The sequence below is a fragment of the Trachemys scripta genome, chromosome 20 (genome assembly GCF_013100865.1).
Source record: "Trachemys scripta elegans isolate TJP31775 chromosome 20, CAS_Tse_1.0, whole genome shotgun sequence".
In the NCBI taxonomy this organism is placed as follows: Eukaryota; Metazoa; Chordata; order Testudines; family Emydidae; genus Trachemys; species Trachemys scripta.
This window is the reverse complement of record NC_048317.1, coordinates 14,916,957-14,938,499: the sequence shown is the minus strand read 5'-3', so window position 1 is coordinate 14,938,499 and position 21,543 is coordinate 14,916,957. Positions and strand designations below refer to the sequence as shown.

General features: G+C 41.2%; 1 protein-coding gene and 2 non-coding genes across 10 annotated transcripts in view; all 3 read left to right on the top strand.

The window, feature by feature from the left end:
- PUM1 (pumilio RNA binding family member 1) overlaps positions 1-21,543 on the top strand; it is a 120,370-nt gene that overhangs the window by 63,512 nt on the left and 35,315 nt on the right. For 4 of the 8 annotated variants that reach the window (XM_034754333.1, XM_034754327.1, XM_034754328.1 and 1 more), the window contains exons 8-10: positions 6,363-6,456; positions 7,754-7,870; positions 19,691-19,842. In XM_034754333.1, coding sequence (XP_034610224.1) covers positions 6,363-6,456; positions 7,754-7,870; positions 19,691-19,842 — 363 coding nt within the window. The remainder of the gene's footprint in view (positions 1-6,362; positions 6,457-7,753; positions 7,871-19,690; positions 19,843-21,543) is intronic. The other 4 variants (XM_034754332.1, XM_034754330.1, XM_034754331.1 and 1 more) reach the window with 2 other exon arrangements.
- Positions 6,708-6,797, top strand: LOC117868450. The gene has a single exon (XR_004643633.1). It is a non-coding gene; the product is annotated as a small nucleolar RNA SNORD103/SNORD85 (small nucleolar RNA).
- On the top strand, positions 17,100-17,186 carry LOC117868449. The gene has a single exon (XR_004643632.1). It is a non-coding gene; the product is annotated as a small nucleolar RNA SNORD103/SNORD85 (small nucleolar RNA).

The following is a 21,543-nucleotide window of genomic DNA, read 5'->3' as shown; positions in this document are numbered from 1 at the left end:
GAGAACATTGTACTACAGAGATTTGACCTTTATGCTTGGACATTCTTATTCACCCACAGTTAAACTCTCCTGGAGGATATCCAGGCTGTTTCTTTGGTTTAACCTGGCAGTTAAATTATGGACACTTCCCCACCCAGTGGAATATGTTCTTTTTCTTCGTCCAAGTATTCATTTTAAACTTGTCTGGTCCTGTATGGAGGATTGGCTTTACAGTAACAGACCTCTGCGAGAGATATCCGAAGATCATAGAATCATAGAATATCAGGGTTGGAAGGGACCTCAGGAGGTATGTAGTCCAACCCCCTGCTCAAAGCAGGACCAATTCCCAACTAAATCATCCCAACCAGGGCTTTGTCAAGCCTGACCTTAAAAACCTCTAAGGAAGGAGATTCCACCACCTCCCTAGGGAACCCATTCCAGTGCTTCACCACCCTCCTAGTGAAATAGTGTTTCCTAATATCCAACCTGGACCTCCCCCACTGCAACTTGAGACCATTACTCCTTGTTCTGTCCTCTGGTACCACTGAGAACAGTCTAGATCCATCCTCTTTGGAACCCCCTTTCAGGTAGTTGAAAGCAGCTATCAAATCCCCCCTCAGTCTTCTCTTCTGCAGACTAAATAACCACAGTTCCCTCAGCCTCTCCTCATAAGTCATGTGGCCCAGCCCCCTAATCATTTTTGTTGCCCTCCTCTGGACTCTTTCCAATTTTTCCACATCCTTCTTGTAGTGTGGGGCCCAAAACTGGACACAGTACTCCAGATGAGGCCTCACCAATGTCGAATAAAGGGGAATGATCTTGTCTCTCGATCTGCTGACAATGCCCCTACTTATACAACCCAAAATGCCGTTAGCCTTCGTGGCAACAAGGGCACACTGTTTGACTCATAACCAGCTTCTCATCCACTGTAACCCTAGGTGCTTTTCTGCAGAATTGCTGCCTAGCCATTCGGTCCCTAGTCTGTAACAGTGAATGGGATTCTTCCGTCGTAAGTGCAGAACTCTGCACTTGTCCTTGTTGAACCTCATCAGGTTTCTTTTGGCCCAATCCTCTAATTTGTCTAGGTCCCTCTGTATCGTATCCCTACCTTCCAGCGTATCTACCACTCCTCCCAGTTTAGTGTCATCTGCAAACTTGCTGAGAGTGCAGTCCACGTCATCCTCCAGATCATTAATGAAGATATTAAACAAAACCGGCTCCAGGACCGACCCTGGGGGCACTCCGCTTGAAACCGGCTGCCAACTAGACATGGAGCCATTGATCACTACCCGTGCTAGGGTCATCAGACTTGAGAGCGTAGCCTCTTCTGTCAGAAAGAATGTCTTTTGTATTGTCCTGGGGAGCAGTGGAAAAGGTGGAAATACATATATTAGGGACCTTGCCCAGCTTTGTAAGAGATTATTCAGCTCACCTCCTTCGTCCTGACACAGAGGCTGAAGGGCTCTTAATTTGCTCTTTCCAGATGAAAAGAGCTCAGTCACCAGCCCACCAAATTGACTTATGATGAGAGAGAGATTTCTGGGTGTAGAAGCTGCTGTTCATCTCCCCCTAGGTGGGCAGTGTACAGAGAGATAGGGCGCTTCTCGGTATGCAGGAGAGGAGAATCTCTCTAGTAGGGCTGATTGTGTTCTTCCCAGTTCTTATGAAAACCGCGTCAACTTCATTGACTGTTGCAAGCCGGACAGATCTGTGATCCATGGGAGGAGCCATGCTCTGAAACGTGAATGAATCGTGTTCTAGAGAGTGGGTGCTGTGCGTTCTCCCTCTGGAACCCATTCTCTGCACTGAATCAGAAACCTTCCTTGAAATAAAGTTTGGAATCTTCCTCCACAAGCTCTGCAACAGACAAGCTATGAACCTGTCTGCAGCTGTGGGGGATGGAAAATAGCTGTATGGAAATTCAGGAGGCAGCACATTGCCCTGCTTCCAGTGACTGATGGGTCAGATTCTGTCCCCAAGCTGCAAGCAGGCTGGAGTGCTCATTGTAACTGATCTGTGGGCCTTAGCACGAAGATTATACATCATTATAAATTACTTTATTTCAGATGAAGCAAACAGCCAACCAAAGTCACATCTCCACTTGAGAGCTCTGTGTGTGTGTGTGTGTGTGTGTGTGTGTGTGTGTGTGTGTGTGTGTGTGACTCCTTGCCAAGCTAAAAGCAAGTTTGAGAATAGCATGACTGATGTGCTGTGCAAACAGGGAGAGGGCAAGGAATACCTTGTTCCTTTCCTGCCACCCTTGTAAACACCCACCCAAACGCCTTCCACCAGACACTAGCTCCACCTTCCCTCACAGGGCAAGAGCTGAGAATCTGTAGAGTTAGCCAGCTGTTCTCTGAGACTTCGGCGGCATTTCAGTCCAAGCCCTGTTAGTCTGTATGTTTGTGGAAAATGTTTTTTAAGGTATTTGAAGAGGAGGTCACTGACTACAATGATGGCCTTTCAAAAGGAAGCTCGTTGTAGTTAAAGCTATAGAGAACAGACAAAAACTTTGGCCCTCTGCAGCGTACAACATATATGTGGCAGTTTCTGTCTCAGTTACACAAGGCACATTTTTAAGAAGCCAGATCATATTCCCTGGTAAAACAGCTGCAGTTCACGATGCTTCAAGTGCACTTCCTTTGGTCAAGAGAGAGGACATAGGTACCTGGACACTGCTACCCACCTCCTTTAAGCAGTAATGAAGGTACACTTATCAGGCATCCTTGGACTTCATAGGAGGAAGGCAGCTCCATTCCTTTCATGCATGGGAACACGCAACATCAGATCAATGCCTATTAGGCATCATAATCCATAGTTAGAGTTCAGTTTCAAAACTTTCAGCAGTCTTGTTCCGTCTGATTGTACCAACCAAAGTCAATTAGTTTTAAGCTATATGCATCACCTTGAAGCTATTTCAGCATGAATAATTATGCCAGTAGCTGTCACTCTCTTCTATATGGATGACTTTAGGTCAAATTACAATGGACAGCGAGGACAGCCATTTCCAGATTGTGCTGGTTTCAGGAACCAGATGCCTAAATATTGAGTCAAGAGAAGTATGCAGACCTCGATGTAAATATTAATACATCTGGGAGCCCAGCTAAGCACCAAGCCATAATGTTCTTAACTGGGAGACAGACAACACAAAGTATAACAGCAAATCTTTTCCATGTTGTCGTCAGCTGAACTGGGCTCAGTCTTCTCCAGATGTAAGAGCAGTCAGCTTGCTCTTCTCTGCTTTCCCCATGCGTTCAAAAATAGCTCAGTGAGATGCAGTTTGAGAATGTGCCTGCTGTCACATAGGTAAACTGACGAGGAGAAAGGATGTGGCCAAGGCAAACTAGCTGCTGATTGTACGAACCAAAAAAAACCACCCATCTAACATATCTGTTGTTCACCTAGCCAGAATGCAATACAGTGGACTGGCTAAACTGATCCCAAATATGTAAAGTAGAGTGGAAAATTGAGAGCGCTTCGGGTGAATTTGTTGTAGTGAAGGGGACCACAAGTAGATGTGATGACTACAGGAAGGTAGCGACACAAGGTATGTGGGGTAATACCTTTTTATTGGACCAACTTTGTGTTTGGTGAAAGAGACAACAGAATGGTAGACAGCAAGATCATGGATGTAAGTTCTAGAGGTAAATACGCCCAGCACGCTGTCATACATTTTTCCACATTGGTCAATAAGGAGGGTGCTGCAAAGAGTTGGCAGATCCTTGGGAAACCTCATTCCCCCACATCTCTCTCAATTTCAGATTAATCAAGATGTCCTTGCTGCCTTGACCTCATGCTTGTCAACACAAATATGATCCACCTGCTAACTAGAGATGACTTATTGGCACAAAGACCCTACTTGATATGAAGATCCAGATCTCTTTAGGCTAAGGTCATCACAGTTGAGAAGATGCGTCTTGGAAGAAAGGGCTTTTGAGTAAAGGTTATCACAGGCATATGTTCCACATCCAGCCATGATTATAGGATCTGGAGAACATTGTGTGATTGATTGAATCATGGATTTGATGTGCTTCTCCATAGCCAGCATCCTGGAGTTCCTTCGGAATGGTCTAGCCTTAGGAATGAGCGCCAGCATCTTACAGGTGCATTCAGGAGACACGGATGTACTTTACACTGAGATGTAGCTAGATTTTAGTATAGTGGTTGACAAAAGCCAAAACTTGTATTGAGATGACTTCTTCCTTTTTGGATCTAAAATATTGTACAAAATTTACATCTTGTTCCTTAGTTTGGACCTATAGAAAGAGGAGGAGGCAGAAGAAGAATATCCCGTAGGCTATTGCTCTCTTATTCATATTTGCCATCTACTGAGCAAGGAGGAGAAGAGTTGAAAGCCCTGCTCTGTGAAGAACTATACCTGATTTTTCTATCAAGAAAGTCCATTCTTTAAACAGTTCTGTGTTTCATGCTGAAGGTAACTACATCCTGCCTAAATCAGGCTGAATTATTATTGTCCATCTATCCAGTCTTAACATTTTATAAAGAAGCTAGGCCTCTCTATCTGAGGCCTGGTCTACACTCAAAAGGTAGGTTGACCCAGCTACGTTGCTCAGGGGTGTGAAAAATCCACATGCCTGAGTGGTGTAGTTATGCCGACCTCATCCCCAACATAGACAGATCTAGGTCTAGAAGAACTCTTCTGTTGACCTGGCTACCGCCTTTCAGGAAGGTGGATTACCTACGCCGACGGGCGAACCCCTCCCATCAGCATGGGTAGTGTCTATACCGGGGTTCCCAAACTTGGTTCACGGCTTGTTCAGGGTAAGCCCCTGGCGGGCTGCAGGACGCTTTGTTTACCTGAGCATCTGCAGGTACGGCTGTTCGCAGCTCCCAATGGCCGCGGTTCGCTGTTCCCGACCAATGGGCGCTGCGGGAAGCGGTGGCTCTGCCAGCACCAATTCCTGCAGCTCCAATTGGTCGGGAACAGCGAACCGCGGCCATTGGGAGCTGCGAGCGGCCGTATCTACGAAGGCTCAGGTAAACAAAGCGTTTCGCAGCCCACCAGGGGCTTACCCTGAACAAGCTGCAAACCATGTTTGGGAACCCCTGGTCTATTCTGAAGCGCTGCAGTGGTGCAGCTGCAATGTTTCAAGTGTAGACATGCCCTCAGTCCTACAAGGATGGAAGCTGGCAGAAAACAACAGCATAGCATCCAGATCCATTCTTTTCAAGTGGATAAAGCTTCTAGTCAGGAAAGCTTGCCTCAGTGCAACAAAGGCAGCTCCCTCTGTTTTCACCGTATATTTCGCTAGGAAGTTAGGTGGAAGCATCTCTACTAGAGTTATTCAAGGCAGCTACCTGGCGTGTGTGTTCTCTCCAGTGTTTATATTCGCAAGCTGATGTTCAGGCATCAGCCAATGTGTTGTGCTGCAGGCAGCCAAGAGGCATTAGTCTGTCCCCTCTATATGGCACTGCACTCCTTTGGCAGACCCCAAGAATTTGGACTGGCACTGGAAGCTGGAGAGAAACTTTTTTTCCTTAATTTTTCTTCAAGACTTTCTATGCCAGCCCGTATCCCTCCCTTCAAGACTGGTGCTCTCTTCAACATTTCCAGTGTTTTTGCAAATAGCGAGTTTGCAGTGTCTCAAGGGGTTCGATTTTTATATTACACTTAAATAATCCTGTGAACTGCTTTCAAAGATTCAGCTGAGCTGTGAGAGCTGGCAACCCTTATGCAGGGGATGATATCACCAGAAAGTCCCAGTGTCTGCTTTCTGTCTACTGTCAGGGAAGAACTATGTGCACCAAGTGTCTGGACTGATTTAGAAGATCTTAGAGAGAAAATGAACAGGTAAGGAAAGATTTCCCTCTCATGTTATATTAGGGTTCTTTAGCTTCTCAGCATGGACCACGTTTTTACAGAGATTCTCGTGAGTATTTGCCATCCCGTTCCCAGTCCTGCAGCCCATCTCCACTGCCGTTTGTAGTCTCATAACATCTCTGTGGCAACAGAAATTGCCTGCATGGGAAAGTAATAAAGTATTTAGTATATTTAATACAGTATTAGAGCTAGAAACAGCCTTGTGAGCTGCTAGCTTGCTGTGACCCATGGGCCACAGTTACGAAGTTTGTCTGAGTCTCTTTAAAGAGTAGTTGATGAGTGAAGCTTTCAGGGAACGCAGAGGTAGAAAACCCTCACAATAGGTTAATAATACTGGAATGAAAATATTTTGAGATGGTTTGTGGTAGATTATGAATTTAAAACTCCTCCGAAGATCTCTTTTAAACATGTTTCCGTATCATGAAGAGTGTCCATACTCTTATGATAGTAAATCTGTTGTCAGGATTGCTTCAGAAGGGAATCTGAGAATACTTTTCTAGTACATGAATAAAGAACCAAAACTGTTCTTTTGTTCCTTCAGTTATTTCAAAGACCAAATGCACTTGCTGTTCAGCAGCTGACGGCAGCACAGCAGCAGCAATATGCATTGGCAGCTGCCCATCAGCCGCACATAGGTAAGTCCTTCATTTAACGCCCTACCTGTATTAGATTTCTGGAGGTGGCTGTTGTTACTTGCTAACGGATGTCTTCAAAATAGTCTGTGGCAGTGAAAAAAGGTTATCAGGCGTTAGAGGGGTTTTAAAAGTACGGTCCCAGTTATGGATAATTGACACACAGATTTCAGAAGCAGACCATGTTTGAAGATTACCTTGCAAAATTCTGGTAACATCTTGCTATACTTTTAAAAAGCTTTCAAATATTCTTCTCTACCGGTGATGACACTTGCCTTGCCCTCACTGAGAATGCTCTTCAGTAATGAGAGTGTTTTCGAAGTATTCATTTACTCTGAGCCAGACATGAATTGGGGTAACTGGGACAGTGAAATGAGGAAAAATGCACATTTTAGTACAGACCGCAGAAACTCGCGTCCATATTTTATGTATTATAATGGTTTAGTTTTGAATAACTCCCCCGCAGAATGGAATTTCAGGCTATTCTGGGTGAGACTTAGAAGTTTATTTAAACGTGTTGCCATTCATAGTATTAAAAAAATACTGACTTGGGGAAAACTGTACATAATCGTGTTTATAGAGAAATAGGTGAACCACTCACAAGGGCTCACTCATTAATGGTGGGAGTAAAAATTTCCCAGCATCAAAGAGTTTAACTGTAAGTTTTCCTAACTGAATTGAACTTAGTTTTAAAGTGCTAGAAAGAATTATGAAGACACTATTTCTCGTGTACCATGTACATTGCCCTCCACATTTGTTCCCTTTTGGTGTAGACCCGTGTCATCCTCTCCCCTAATTTAGTAGATTTAACAAAATGTTTATGAAAGTGCTTTTATATCTCTAAAGTGCTTTGAGCTCCTATGATAAAAAGGCTCAATTGAACTTTAAGGGAAAACTTATTTTATGGGTATGTATTAATACCCACCAGTATAAATTAATTGGTAGTTGCTCTTTATTTTCCCATTGTTTTTTTTTTCTAGTTGACTAGTTTCCCAGCTCTTTAAGGGATGTTACATCTTTGGAGTCAAATTCCATATACATATGCACAGTAACATTGCTACAAATTTCCCATTTGATTGTTTCAGTAAGACTCCTGGGTACTTACTGTGTGCTGTCTACAAAGAACTACATGTGAAAATGTATAATTTGTCTTCTCAAAGTAGCTGCCAACTTTTCTTATTCTTAAATCATAGCTGCACAAGCCTGTTTATCCCGTTCAGTTACAGCCAGGATGAATAGCCAACACATGTAGGTATTCTGGTAGGGCTGCAGTTCTAGTTAAGTTTGTTTTTACTGACAGGTATGTTTTCAGCAGGTTTAGCTCCCGCTGCCTTTGTCCCCAATCCATACATCATCAGTGCTGCTCCACCAGGAACAGATCCCTATGCAGCAGGACTTGCAGCAGCTGCAACTTTAGGTGAGGAACTTAGAGTTTTTGTGCATTAGATGAAATTTTCTGTGCCTAAAATGTTGTACCTGTCGCTGTCAGAACAGACTTCATGTAATCTGTTAGCACGTTTTGAGCTCTACTGAAAAAATAAGTGGATGTCAGTGTGGTATAGAAGGGTATTATAAAACTTAAAGTAGAATTTTGTTTTGAAAGCCTTGTCCCTATAGATTAATACCTAAATTAGAGGATCAAAACCGGTAACACTCAGTATGGATTCTGTTTTACAGTTAAGGTTAAGAACAAAAATCCTGAAAGAGAGGTGACATTTCATTTATACACTTATAGTGACAAATGTGTGATTGGTGTTGAGTTATGCACATTCTTTTTTATTTGATACCTGAAAGCCAAATACTTTTGACGCCTGTGTTACAGGGTATAGAGTAAAGTTTTCCTGCCAAGAAAGTGTTAAGTAAAATTTTGTTACTGTTGTTAATTTGAGATTTGCTGTGATGAATTTGGTAAATTATGCTTTTTTCTTCACTGGAGGATCCCTTCTGAACTTTATGCTTTCCAGTCCCTTAATTACCTTGTTCCAGGCCTTATATGTCAAAAGATCTCTCACTTGTGCAGAGGCTTTTACTCTGAATATAAAGTGCTCTAGTTGGCAGTTCTAATGTGGGTCATTCTTGCCTTCATACTGGACCTCTTTCTCCCAATCTTGTCTAGTCTCTGAATCCTTTTCCAACTTCAGGAGCCAAAATTGCTGTGTCTTGAAACGGTAGCTCCAGTAAACAATTAGGAAGCGTGAAAAACACATTGCATATTGAATTTTTATTCCAAAAGTCATGAGGTTCTGGCCCAAGTAGTGAGAGTCCCACGGGTTCTTCCAAAACCAGATTAGTTCTGTACAACCACATTTAATTCTTTCACTGAGCCATCTGGAAGGAGGAAGTCCAATAGGTTCTAAATAAAATCTTCAGAGTTAGATATGGACATTACTCAATAAAGGTTGCACAACCTCATCACATTTCATTCTTATGCAGTCTGTATACCTAAATAACATGCCCCCTCCCCCTCCAAGATAAAGTTAAAACAAAGCTAGATTATATTTACTATAACCAAGTTTTACAGTATTCTGGTTTGAGCAAGTAAGTTTGACATGTGACTCTTTGTAATATTTACCAGCTGTTACATAACTGTTTATTAGCTTTTAAGCTTTGGGGCCAACCTAAAGTCAAGCTATGATGAAATGGGATTACAAGTATGACCATATCATATGGTGTTTTTGGTAGATTATATAAAACAGTATGTGAAGAATCAAGGTTATAAAGAGTCCTTTCAGGATGATAATGCCTTTTAAAAAAAAAAAAAAGTAATTTTGAAGAGATGACTGTTAGGTGTGGTCGGGGCATAATAAAAATGAAAGATGAAGTGTTAGGGTAAAGCCAATTGTTGGCACACAGGTAAGGCTGAGATGAAATGGAAGAAAGCCAAGAAGTAGAGCCCTATGGAAGCTGCATCAACGAGAACATGAACGGAATTGCGGAATCAAAACTGTAACACTGAATCCAGCTGTGTGTGTGTGTAAAAAAAAAAAAAAAAAAAAGTCCAGCGCAATACAAAAAAAGGATGTCTCCCTGCTGTGGGCCAGAGCCGAAAGAGCTCTGTTTGCCCCCGCCGTGGCCCCAGGGCCTGAGAAACTGTGTGGGCCTCCGCTCACTCGAGGTGGGATCCAGGGATGGGGTTTGCTATAGCCCAAGAGTTGCTATTGTGAAGGGCATATATAACGAGGGTGTACTGTATATTAGTTTTTGACTGTTGCTTAGAGACATGGCCTGCTACTATTAGTGCAGTTTCCCCCCTCCACATGGTTCAGGACACAATTTAAACATGTCTAAAAAGCATTCTTCAACTGGAGAATGCTCATCCAAAAAGCAAAGAAACCATGCGTTGACACCAAAGTTCAGAGCTAGTCAGTTGCCTAATGATATCTATGAATTAGGCGGTATGATGTTCTGCAAATGCTGTCAACATACAATAGACTGGACCCGAAAAGATACCTGCAACGATCATCTAATATCAAAACCGTATCTGAAGAATCATGCCACATATGCTGAGTATCATCAAGGTTCTCGCTGTCCACAGAGAACAATTGCAGGCAGTATGAAATCTGCAGATGCCAGATGGGAGTTTGTTGTGGTCTTTGCTGAGGCTGTCATCTCAGTGGAAAAAAGGAAGAAGCTTCGACCTTTCCTCTTAAACCACTGCAGTCAAGGTGGGAAGCATTGCCTGAAAATAAAGCAGCACTTCGGCAGATTCTGCCTTGCGTTTATCAGGAGCACATGTGGCAGTGCTGGCCAAAATCCAGGGGGAAAAGATTCCAGTGTCGACAAGACAACAGATATTGGAGACTGCCGTGTGCTCCGTATTATCATATGTACGTTTCTTTTTCTTTTACTATCGTGGCAGATCCTTAAGTAGATGCTTTTTTTATAATGTATGCATTGGCCTTTAGGGAAACATTTGTTATCCTTAGAAAATACTAACCACTTCTACAATTTAAAGTACAAATAATTTAAGAAAATGAGTTTAAGATGCTGTAACCCCTTAAAATAGCCGTAACCCCACCCTCCAAAAAAGCACCAGATTGGGATTTTGGAGCTATTCTATAAAATGCTTGGTAATAATTTTATCAAACATTTTCTATTTAATATGCATTAGGAAATTGAATCGTGTATTGCAGGGCAGCTGTAATATTATGCTTGTATAATATTTAAAAAAATCTTTAACATTAAATGATACAATAGTGGCTATGAAGCTGGATTTTTTTTTTTTTCCATTACAGAATTTTGAGTTTGTTTAGTGAAATCCTCCAGTAAAAAAACCGAGTAGGAAAATTATGACATCAGAATATATATATTTGTAGGTGTTACAGATTAGTACTATTTGACAATGTCATCTTCATGGAGAGCTGCAACCACTCCACGTTCTCACGGTCTCTTCTGGAGTCTAGGACTAGGAACCAGCTCTGTCTCAGTGATGTTTGGGCAGCTGTAACAGACAGTGCTGCAAACTGCATCAAAGCATACAAAGAAGCGCTGAAATGAGTCATGACCCAACCGTGTACATGTGACATGTCTATGTCATATAATCAATCCGATAGGTGAGACATAACAGCATTTTCACTTCTTTAGCAATGTCGCATCTTTCGTTACTTGGATGAAATCTGCCGCCTTCAAAAAGCAAGCCAGAAAGCAAAGATGGCTTGCTTTTCTTAAGTCCAAAGAAGATGTGCACACCATGAAGGTCCCTCCTGAAGCAGTACACACAAGATGGAATAGCTGGTTTCAGGCAGTAAAATATCACGCAGAGCACACTGATCTCCACTGGGATGTTTTGAAAAAGAGAAGTCATCAGCACAGGCTGAGACAAACCTTTTGACATTACTTAGCAGTCAGGTGAAATCAGACTTGCTGAAACTTAAGACAGCTTTCATATCTGAAGCTTGCCCCAAAATAACAACGGCCCTGACCATCTGTCAGCATCTGACCACCACTCTACGGCTGTCTCAGCTTTCAGTATTCTGGAGACCTGGGATCTTGATTTCTGGAACAGCCAAAACTTGTGGGTTTGGTGAAGAAACTGACAGACTTGTGGATGACTTCTCCATAAGTAAGGACAGAGAGATCCTGGACAATCTACATGAAGCCTGTCAGCTTGCTTTTACCAAATTCTCCGAACACTGGGATGTCCATCCAGCAAAAGACATGTTGCGACTGATCTGTGTGTTTGATTCCAGGCAGACTCCAGCCATGTAACAAAACATGGATCAGTACAGCAAGCTACCACCTCTCACCCGCCCCTCACCAGAACTGTATGAACAATGGCTGGTCTTTCTACACAGCACTCAGAATGAGCCCATCCCAGATCCACTGGATCTTTGCATTACTGGAAGATTGTGAAGTAACAGAGGTTGCCCTATCTTACATCATCTTCCCTGTCAGCTCTGTAGACACACAGAGAGAAGCTTTAGTAAATATAAAAATCTACTTACAGACAAGAGGAAAACACTAAAAGGCTAACATAATGTACCACGATGGAGATGTCTGCCAGAGATGGGAAAAATAATGACATTTGATTAAGTTTGTCAGTTTGTAATGCTACTCAGCAATAAACTGTTGATTTGATCGTGTGAAATTATTTAATCAAATTTAAATTAATTTAAGCATTCCTTCAGAATATAGGAAGCTTGAAAGTACTGAGTTTAATTTAAAACGGGAACAATGACTACTGCAAAGATGAATTGTTTAGTGCATTATTTTTTAATTATTCAAATCTAAATTCAGTTAAATTGACACTATAAGAGACTCTTCTGTGGACTTCTTGTGTTACTGTTCAGCAATGTCAGTTTGGTCATATTACTAGGTTCTACTTTAAAAAGTGATTTGAAAGGCATTTCTTTCACTGTACCTGCAGGATGTTTCGTTTAAGTTGTAGGATTTTTTTTCTGTAAAATCTGTTTTTCCCATTGCAATCCAATTCTGAACATTTTTATGCATTTATAGTAAGGCTACTTAATTGTTACTGTATCAAACAATTTTGATTAAAAAATCCATAAAGATGGAATTAATTTTTAAAAAATGAAATCAGAAAACAATAAATCTGAAAATTCACAATAATAAAACAGAGTTCATGGGGCCCTATACAAGGATGTTTGTAATAGTCTAGGAGTCAGTGAACTACCGTGTGATGGCTGTGTAGCTGTGAATGAATGACTAAAACTCTCCACAGGAAGGAAATATTAAAAGCCTTAGTAACAAATAGACCAAAGCTTAGTGGCAGGAAAGCACCATCATGAGTTACTTTTTACCAGAAAAACCATCTGTAATTTCACCTACAAGTCTAGAAAGTGGTACACCTATTCAGGACCACACTTCCTACAGCAGTGTCGAAGCTGCAATAGAAGTGTTTTGGCCTAGGCAGAATTTGTCACCACATACACACCTCCTGCCCCAGGATTATGCACCAGAATCTGAGCTTTCATTTACCACAAAAAAAAAAAAAATTAAAAAATTCTACCTCTCCTGAGTGAGTAGAGAACCTTTAAAAAAACATGGAGTGTAACTCTACACAGCATAGCCTGGAACCATAGCTCTAAAGATGTCCGAATTGCCCTATTCATCTCATTGGAGTGTTAACTCTGAAACCTAAAAATAGCAGTACAAATATAAACATTAGCTATTAAATAGTTGCCCCCATGGACAATTTCTGTGGTGCAGTCATGCATTTTTTTGTACAAGGATATGTAGCACACTGACAATACTACTTTGAACTCTTTAAAGATGTACCCCAAGTCTAGTGAGAAAAGGCCTTCCTGTTTTCCTGTGGCAGTGCTAGACTGGAAGGAAACTGAAGGGCATAGATGTTGGTGAAATGGGAGAAATTAAATTATAGGTCCCAACTGGTTTTATTCCTTTTAGTTGCTCCTCCAAAAGAAGGGAGGTTTTATGGTGCTGTATGAGAGGATGTTGTATCATCTCTCCAGGACTGTCAATCAAGTGAAGTTTTTTTCCCCCCACAAGCACCAGATTAATTTAACTATTTTTAAGGAGTATTGATTTGAATGGCGACATAGGCTTAGTGTTGACGTACTAATGGGGATATCACTATCTGTGCAGAGAAATATGAGAATTTCTGCGGCACATTGAAAAAGATGTAAAATACAGGAAGTTTTTGGTGTCCAGTGTCTGGAAATTGGGTTTCCCTGACGATTATCAGCATTCCGTTTGTAATTACGCTTCAGCCCATTGAATAAACTAGTTGCTAATATTTAGGCTTGGCAGAATAAGAATTTTCTTATAATTTTGGCTGATAGCTATACTTATTTTTAAGCCTTTTTTAGATTTGTTTTTATTTTAAGTTTTCACAGCTGCGCAAGATTATTGGTGGAGTGTCAAACAATTATTTAATGACAGTAGATGTTAAAATTCAAAAAGTTAAAGCTTTATAAACTGTTAAAAACACACATTATCAACATATGTCAAAATATACAAAGTAAATATCCTTAAATCAACAAATCATACCTGTTTTTACTGTTAATTTGCTAGCCCATATATAATAAGTCTACTCCAGAAGTCTAACTCACTGGATTTTGTTTCCAATATGTTCTCAAACAGCATTTTTCTTACTTTGCCTAACTGTAAATTTTGATTGTTATTGACTGAAATATATTTCTGTCTGTTTTTGTGTGCATAGTGAAATCTGTTTAGGGTTTTTTTTTTTTTTTTTTTTTAAATGGTGATAATGCTTCCTAGCCTGCTAACATACTGTTGCCAACATCACTGATGTTTTGAGTCAGAGAATCATAGCACTGGAAAGAATCTTGAGAGGTCTTCTAGTCCAGTCCTCTGCACTCACAACAGGACTAAGTATTACAGACCATGCCTGACAGGTGTTCGGAGATTTTTTGAAAGAAGCTTAGACAATGGCGGAGATTTCACATCCTCTTTAGGCAATTTATTCCAATACTTAACCACCCTGAAAGGAAGATTTTCCTCATGTCCAACCTAAACTTCCCTTGCTGCAGGTAAAGCCTGTTGTTTCTTGTCCTAGCCCCAGAGGTTGGCAAAAACAATTTTTCTCCCTCCTCCTTGTAACAACCTTTTATGTACTTGAAAACTGTTATCCTGCCCCCCCTCAGTCTTCTCTTCTCCAGGCTAAACAAACTCAGTTCTTTCAGTCTTTCCTTATAGGTCATGTTTTCTAGACCTTTAATCATTTTTGTTTCTCTCCTCTGAACTTTTTCCAGTTTGTCCAAATCTTTCCTGAAATGTGGCACCCAGAACTGGACACAATACTCCACTTGAGGCCTAATTAGCACAGAGTAGAACGGAAGAATTACTTCTCGTGTCTTGCTTACATCATACCTGTAATACATCCCAGAATATATATATATATATTGTTTGCAATAGTGTTACACTGTTGACTCATATTTATCTTGTGATCCACTATGCCCCCCCCCAATTCCCTTCCACAGTACTTCTTTCTAGGTAGTCATTTTCCATTTTGTATATATGCAACTGATTGTTCCTTCCTAAGTAGAGTATTTTGCATTTATCCCTCTTGAATTTCATCTTATTTACTTCGGACCATTTCTCCAATTTGTCCAGATCAGTTTGAATTTTAATGCTATCCTCCAAAGCACTTGCTACCCTTCACAGCTTGGTATCATCCTCAAACTTTAAAAGTGTGCTCTCTCGGGGGGGGAGGGATAGCTCAGTGATTTGAGCATTGGCCTACTAAACCCAGGGTTGTGAGTTCAATCCTTGAGGGGGCCATTTAGGGATCTGGAGCAAAAAAAAAAAAAAATAGTTGGGGATTGGTCCTGCTTTGAGCAGGGGGTTGGACTAGATGACATCCTGAGGTCCCTTCCAACCCTGATATTCTATGATTCTATGACATTATCTAAATCACTGATGAAGATATTGACCAGAACCGATCCGTGTGGGGGTCCTACATGATATGCCCTTCTAGTTTGTCCCTGATAACTACTCTCTGGGAATGGTTTTCCAACCAGTTATGCACCCACCTTATAGTAGCTCCATCTAGCCTGCATTTCCCTAGTTTGTTTATGAGAAGGTCATGTGAGACAGTATCAAAAGCCTTACTAAAGTCAAGATATACCACATCTACTAACCCACCCCCCATCCCACAAGGCTTGTTACCCTGTCAAAGAAAGCTATTACAGTGGTTTGACACGATTTGTTTGTGCCAAATCCATTGTGACTTTTACTTATTATCTACTAGGTGTTTGTAAATTTATTGCTTATTATTTGCTCCAGTATCTTTCTGGGTACTGAAGTTAAGCTGACTGGTCAGTAATTCCCCGGGTTGTCCGTATTCCTCTTTTTACAGATTGGTACTATATTTGCCCTTTTCCAATCCTCTGGAATCTCTTGTCTTCCATGATTTTTTGAAGATAATTGCTAATGGCTCAGATATCTCCTCAGTTAACTCCTTGAGTTATTCTAAGATGAATTTCATCAGGCCCTGGAGACTTGAAGAGATGTAACTTGTCTAAGTAATTTTTAACTTGTTCTTTCCCTATTTTAGCTTCAAATCCTACCTCATTTTCACTGGCGTTCACTATGTTGGACATCCAATCACTACTAAACTTTTTGGTGAAAACTGAAACAAAGAAGTTGTTCAGCACTTCTGCCATTTCCACATTTTCTGTTATTGTTTTCCCCCACCTCATTGAGTAACAGGTCTACCCTGTCCTGAGTCTTCCTCTTGCTCCCAATGTATTGGTAAAATGTTTTCTTGTCACTGTTTGTTTCTAGCTAGTTTAATCTCGTTTTGCGCTTTGGCCTTTCTAGTTTTATCCCTACATGCTTGTGTTTGTTTATATTCATCCTTTGTAATTTGATCTAGTTTCTACTGTTTGTAGGACTTGAGTTTCAGATCATTGAAGATCTCCTGGTTAAGCAAATACTGGCTACTTGCCACCCTTCCTATCTTTCCTATGGAGTGGGATAGTTTGCTCTTGTGCTCTTAATAATGTCTTCTTGAAAAATTGCCAACTCTCTTGAACTTTTTCCTCATAGTCCTGCTTTGCATGGGTTCTTATCTACCAACTCCCCAAGATGCTAAAGTCTGCCTTCTTGAAATCAATTATCTTTATTGGGCTGTTTTTCCCCTCTACCGTTTATTAGAATCTTGATCACTTTCACTCAAGCTGTCTTCCACTTCCAAATTCTCAACCAGTTCCTCCCTAGTTGTCAAAATCAAATCTAGAACAGCCTCTCCCCAATAGCTTTCTCCACCTTCTGCAATAAAAAATGATCTCCAATACATTCCAAGAACTTGTTGGATAATCTGTCCCCTGCTGTGTTGTTTTCCCAACAGGTGTCTGCTTAGTTGAAGTCCCCCACTGAGTATGAGTCATCATACTCTGAGTCACATGAATGGCATGATTGCAAATACCTGTATAGATTTGATGGTAACACTGATACTGAAGGGAATGGTTTTTATTGTGACCACGTTTGCTGTTCAGTTTACTGGTATTTCTTAAACTCCTTTTAGCATGTACATGCTTTTTGAGTGCATAAACTCTTCAGTGTGTGTGGCGCACAGCACAGTAGAAGTACTTGACTTCAAATGCATTAGGATGTTCTTCCTTTTCTATGGGATCTTTCAGAAGTATAAAGCTAGATTAGTGTCTTGTAATGAAGAATAACTCTGTAAGTTTTCCAGGTCTGGCAGCGATGACACACTTGCCCTCACTGAGAGAGCTGCTCAGTAATGAGAACCTCACCGTGTGCTCAGATGAGCTTAAGCCAGACTTGCAAAAATGCGCAGAATGCTTTGTTTAAAGGCGCTTACTGCAAACCTCAATAACCTTTCTCTTTTTTTATACCTAAAGCTGTAGCTGTTCAAATGAGCAACCCCTAGCTGAGAGAGTCCAGACTCTGTGTACAGTAGTTAGAGCTCAGATTAATATAAACTCTATTTCTTTTGGTTTGGAATAGAGATGCCTAATCTTTGTCCAAATGAAGGTTGCCATGGCACTTGCCAGGACCCTGATGGCTACCCTGTTTGCATAAAATGAAGTGGATTGTAGTTGCCTCTCTTCAGTACAGAAGTGTGGCTTGCAGAAAATACAGGTCACAGCATGCAATTTGTGACCTGCTTTGATTGGATACCAACAGGCAGAGATGCATTTTGATCTAAGCACCCTTGGTTGCTTAAGTGAAGATGGGCTACAGCATGCTGGGACGTTCAGTGGGCTGTGCTTTAAGCTGTTGCTGCCTGGGAGCAGATCTGTTGAGTGGGAACTACAGTCGCTTTTCTCACCATCGATGGAGTTCTGTCCACCGGGGCAGGTCTTGCTCACCCTGATTTACCTTGTGGCATTGGAGCCCAGGCTACTCATAAGGTGATCTTGCTGTGCAAAAGAGCTTTGGGGGCTGAGATTACAGCGGGTTTACATAGTACAGTGATTGGCCTTATACAACATCCTATATAGACAGACAAAATTAAAATGACTTGATAAGGACAGCACAGTAAGATTAACCAATGCCGCCCTCAGAGTAACAGTGTTGCTGAACTTCACCGTCCTGCAGCATAATGCAGGCTCTGCACCTGCAACACACCAATTTGTACAGATTGAGTCCAGAATGCAAGCCTGGTGCTTAATGGCCTTGTTTCTGTCCTCTCCTCTTCTTTATTGTCTTCCTTCCCCCTTCTATGCTACACTTATGCTTGGAATAGTTTCCCTGTTCTCTGATCCAAATACCCACCCTCTCTTCATTCATATGTTTGCTAAACTTGCTTCATTTGCAAAGATTTTTTTAATGAGCTATGAAAGACAAAATTTGTTCTTAATTGCAGCATTTTGCAATTGAACTTTCATCAGGCCCACGAATTCATTTTGTCTGAATGCATTGCTTGTCTGTCTTACAGTCTAAGCTGGGGTAGACAATAGGCAGACTGCGGGCCAAATCCAGACTGCCAGATGCTTTTCAACAGACTGTGAAATTGTTTTGTTTTACTTACTTCTTGTTGTTGTTTGTTGTTGTTTTTGTATTATTTTCTCTGGAATCTGGACTTTGACTATACCTCTGGACCTTGACAGAAAATAATTGATTACCCCTGGTCTAAGATGTGTATTCCTCTGTTAGAAGGCAAGCATTCTGTCTGAGCATAGTAAATACTCATCTCTGCTACAGTGGAGGGCGCATCTGATGTAAAATTTAGTGTTGTATTTCATTCAGCCAAGCACATTCTAATCTCAAGTCATTTTCACTGCAACAGTGAGTAATTTAGCCCTCAGGCTTTGCATTGGTTTTGAAAAACGTAGAAATTAGAAGATTTTTGTTAACCTTCTGCTGATCTCTCCAAAAGACATGAAGCAGACATAAAAGATTCTATTGCTTCCAAACACTATTGTATTGGATGGGATGCGTTCTACCAGGAAGTGCAGCATATAGATTTCTCATCTGATTGTACACCAGTCTTCTTTGGATAAACTTTTAAGGACAGAGGCTACACCAGGCCATAATTAAAATAACTGAGAGTCCTGGAAATTGACACAACCCACATGACAATTCACAATTCTGTTGATCATTTAAGGTAAACATACATTCTCTCTTAAATGTGACATACAACATGTTAAAAATGGGACCTTTAATCCTTTTTTATTACTGGTTTATGTGGTGTATAAAAAAGGCCTGAAAGGGTTTTTGTTTTGTGTTTTAAATTCTGCTTGTTTTTACATTGGAAATTGAGGTGTTCTCTAGGTTGGAAAAGTCTCCCTGGTGACTGGAGAACTAAATGACAGATACCACAGGAGTCTTGAGAGCAGAAGTGACTTTTTGTCAACTATGTTGTAAAACAGTGTTCACACGTATAGCTTAACAGTTCTGTTTTGGAGAAAGGATGCCTTCGTTAAAGGTTCATTAGCCATGCCTTCAGTTATGGCATTGAAGCTCACAATAAAAATCACTTGAGATTCCTACTAAATGTTGACATGCCCGGTATATATAAAGCAAAAAACAACAAGAAGAAAAAAACTTCAGGTCCTATTTGTATGTTGTGATAAAGGAATAAAAATGGGCAGTAACCCAATCAGTGGTGTAGTAGTTAAAAAGCAAGAACTGTGTAAATTTCATGCATCCTGGACTACACTCCTGAGCCCAATGGTTTTAAAATCCTTTGCAGGTCACCTTTAAAATAGGCTCTGTTGACTCAAGTGTGATGTGTTGCAGGTGTGTTTTGGTCATGGCTTACTATTGAGCAGGTCTTGTTTACTACAGAAGTTGACTGAATCCTCCTTTGGCATTTTAGGCCCTGCAGTAGTCCCTCATCAGTACTATGGAGTTACTCCCTGGGGAGTTTATCCTGCCAGTCTTTTCCAACAGCAAGCTGCAGCAGCTGCCGCTGCAAGTAACTCAGCAAATCAGCAAACCACTCAACAGACCCAACAGGGACAACAGCAGGTAAGTGGCAGTGTTTTGCAAGTCCCTTGGGTACCTGGGATTTACATAGGTATGCTCATGTGGGTTAAAGAATTGCTATTTCCAATGACAACACTTGACCATACGAGACTCAGTTGATTCAAAAGGCCTTGGCCTCTTTAAAATTGAGAGGAAAGTATTACCTGTAAGCTAACTATTGGGCTCATACCGTTCTTTCCATGTTTGGAGTTTCCCGTATGCAGTCTGGCAGTGATGGTCTCTTTTGCACAACATTATTTGCTGCCAAATCAAGGCCAGTCAACAGTGAAAGGAGGAAACTTAAAAATAGCTTCTTGCTGCTTCAGATATCTGGCTAAACCCATGTTGGAAGCTGTAACTAGCAGAACAGTAGAATAGAAATGTGAGATCTTGTTTCATTTCCAACACACAAAGGAGATAGGGGACAGCTGTTTAAGCAAAGCACTTTTAAAAAAGTGAATATATTGCAGCAAAAAGAAATCCATTAATGAGAATTAAAATTATGCAAAGCAGGTTTAATGGGGAATAGACATTTGTGTGAAAAAATTGCGTTAGGAATAAGATGTTGCCATCGCATAGTAATAGCCATAGCTCTGTTGCTATTGACTATCTGCAGCTCTGAAGCTATAACGGTTTAATATGATGGAAGCAGCTTCATCTTAGCACATTTTTTTTCATACTGATGCATTTCCCAACTCCTGCTCAACCCATTTCCCATCTGAGAAGGAGGGATGAGCTTGCTATCTGTGCAGATGTGGGGTGCTTCAACATTTGCCCAGTTTAAAACAAAAACTAACATTCTTAGCCTTGTATATTATCTGTCCTCCCCTCTCCCTTTCGTTCACTGTAATGTTTCAAAAACAAACAAACAAAAAATTACTAATATTCCCATTTCCCAGTCTCTGAAGCAAAAGAACTTTAAAGGGCTGGTCTACACTGGGGTGGGAGATTGATCTAAGATACGCGAATAGCGTAGCTGAAGTTGAAGTATCTTAGATTGAATTACCTGGGGTCCACACGGCGCAGGATCGACGGCTGCGGCTCCCCCGTCGACTGCGCTATCGCCGCTCGCTCTGGTGGAGTTCCGGAGTCGACGGGAGCGCATTCGGGGATCGATATATCGCGTCTTAATGAGACGCGATATATCGATCCCGGATAAATCGATTGCTACCCGCCAATACGGCAGGTAGTGAAGACGTATCCAAAGTTTGCTGCTTCTCCTTCCTCCTTGTTCACGTTTTCAGCAGCACTGCAAAACAAGGTGGATCTTGCATGCCTGTTTGCAGAAACTCTAGCAGTGATATAGAGGCAAATCCATTCTGAAAATGTAGGATCCCAGAGAACCCAAATATGGAGCAAATTTTAAGATCTTTCACAACAATATTAGCACCAAGTTTGGTTACGTAGATTGTAATCTCTGTGGGGCAGGCACTGTCTTTGGTTACATGTCTGTATAGCATCAAACACAAAGGACCTTGAGGTGCTACTGTAATACGACACATGTACATTTATCTTCACCAAATGTGGCTCACGATTCAAAAGTGCTTTTGCTGCCAGTGGCAAAGTTGCCATGCTTGTAAATCCTCAAGCTCGGATGCCTGCAATACCTAGGCACAAAGGGAGAGCTCCATTGCCTTATGACTAAGGTTGAGATTTTGTCACGGTTATTTTTTAGTCAAAGTCACAGACAGGTCACGGGCAATG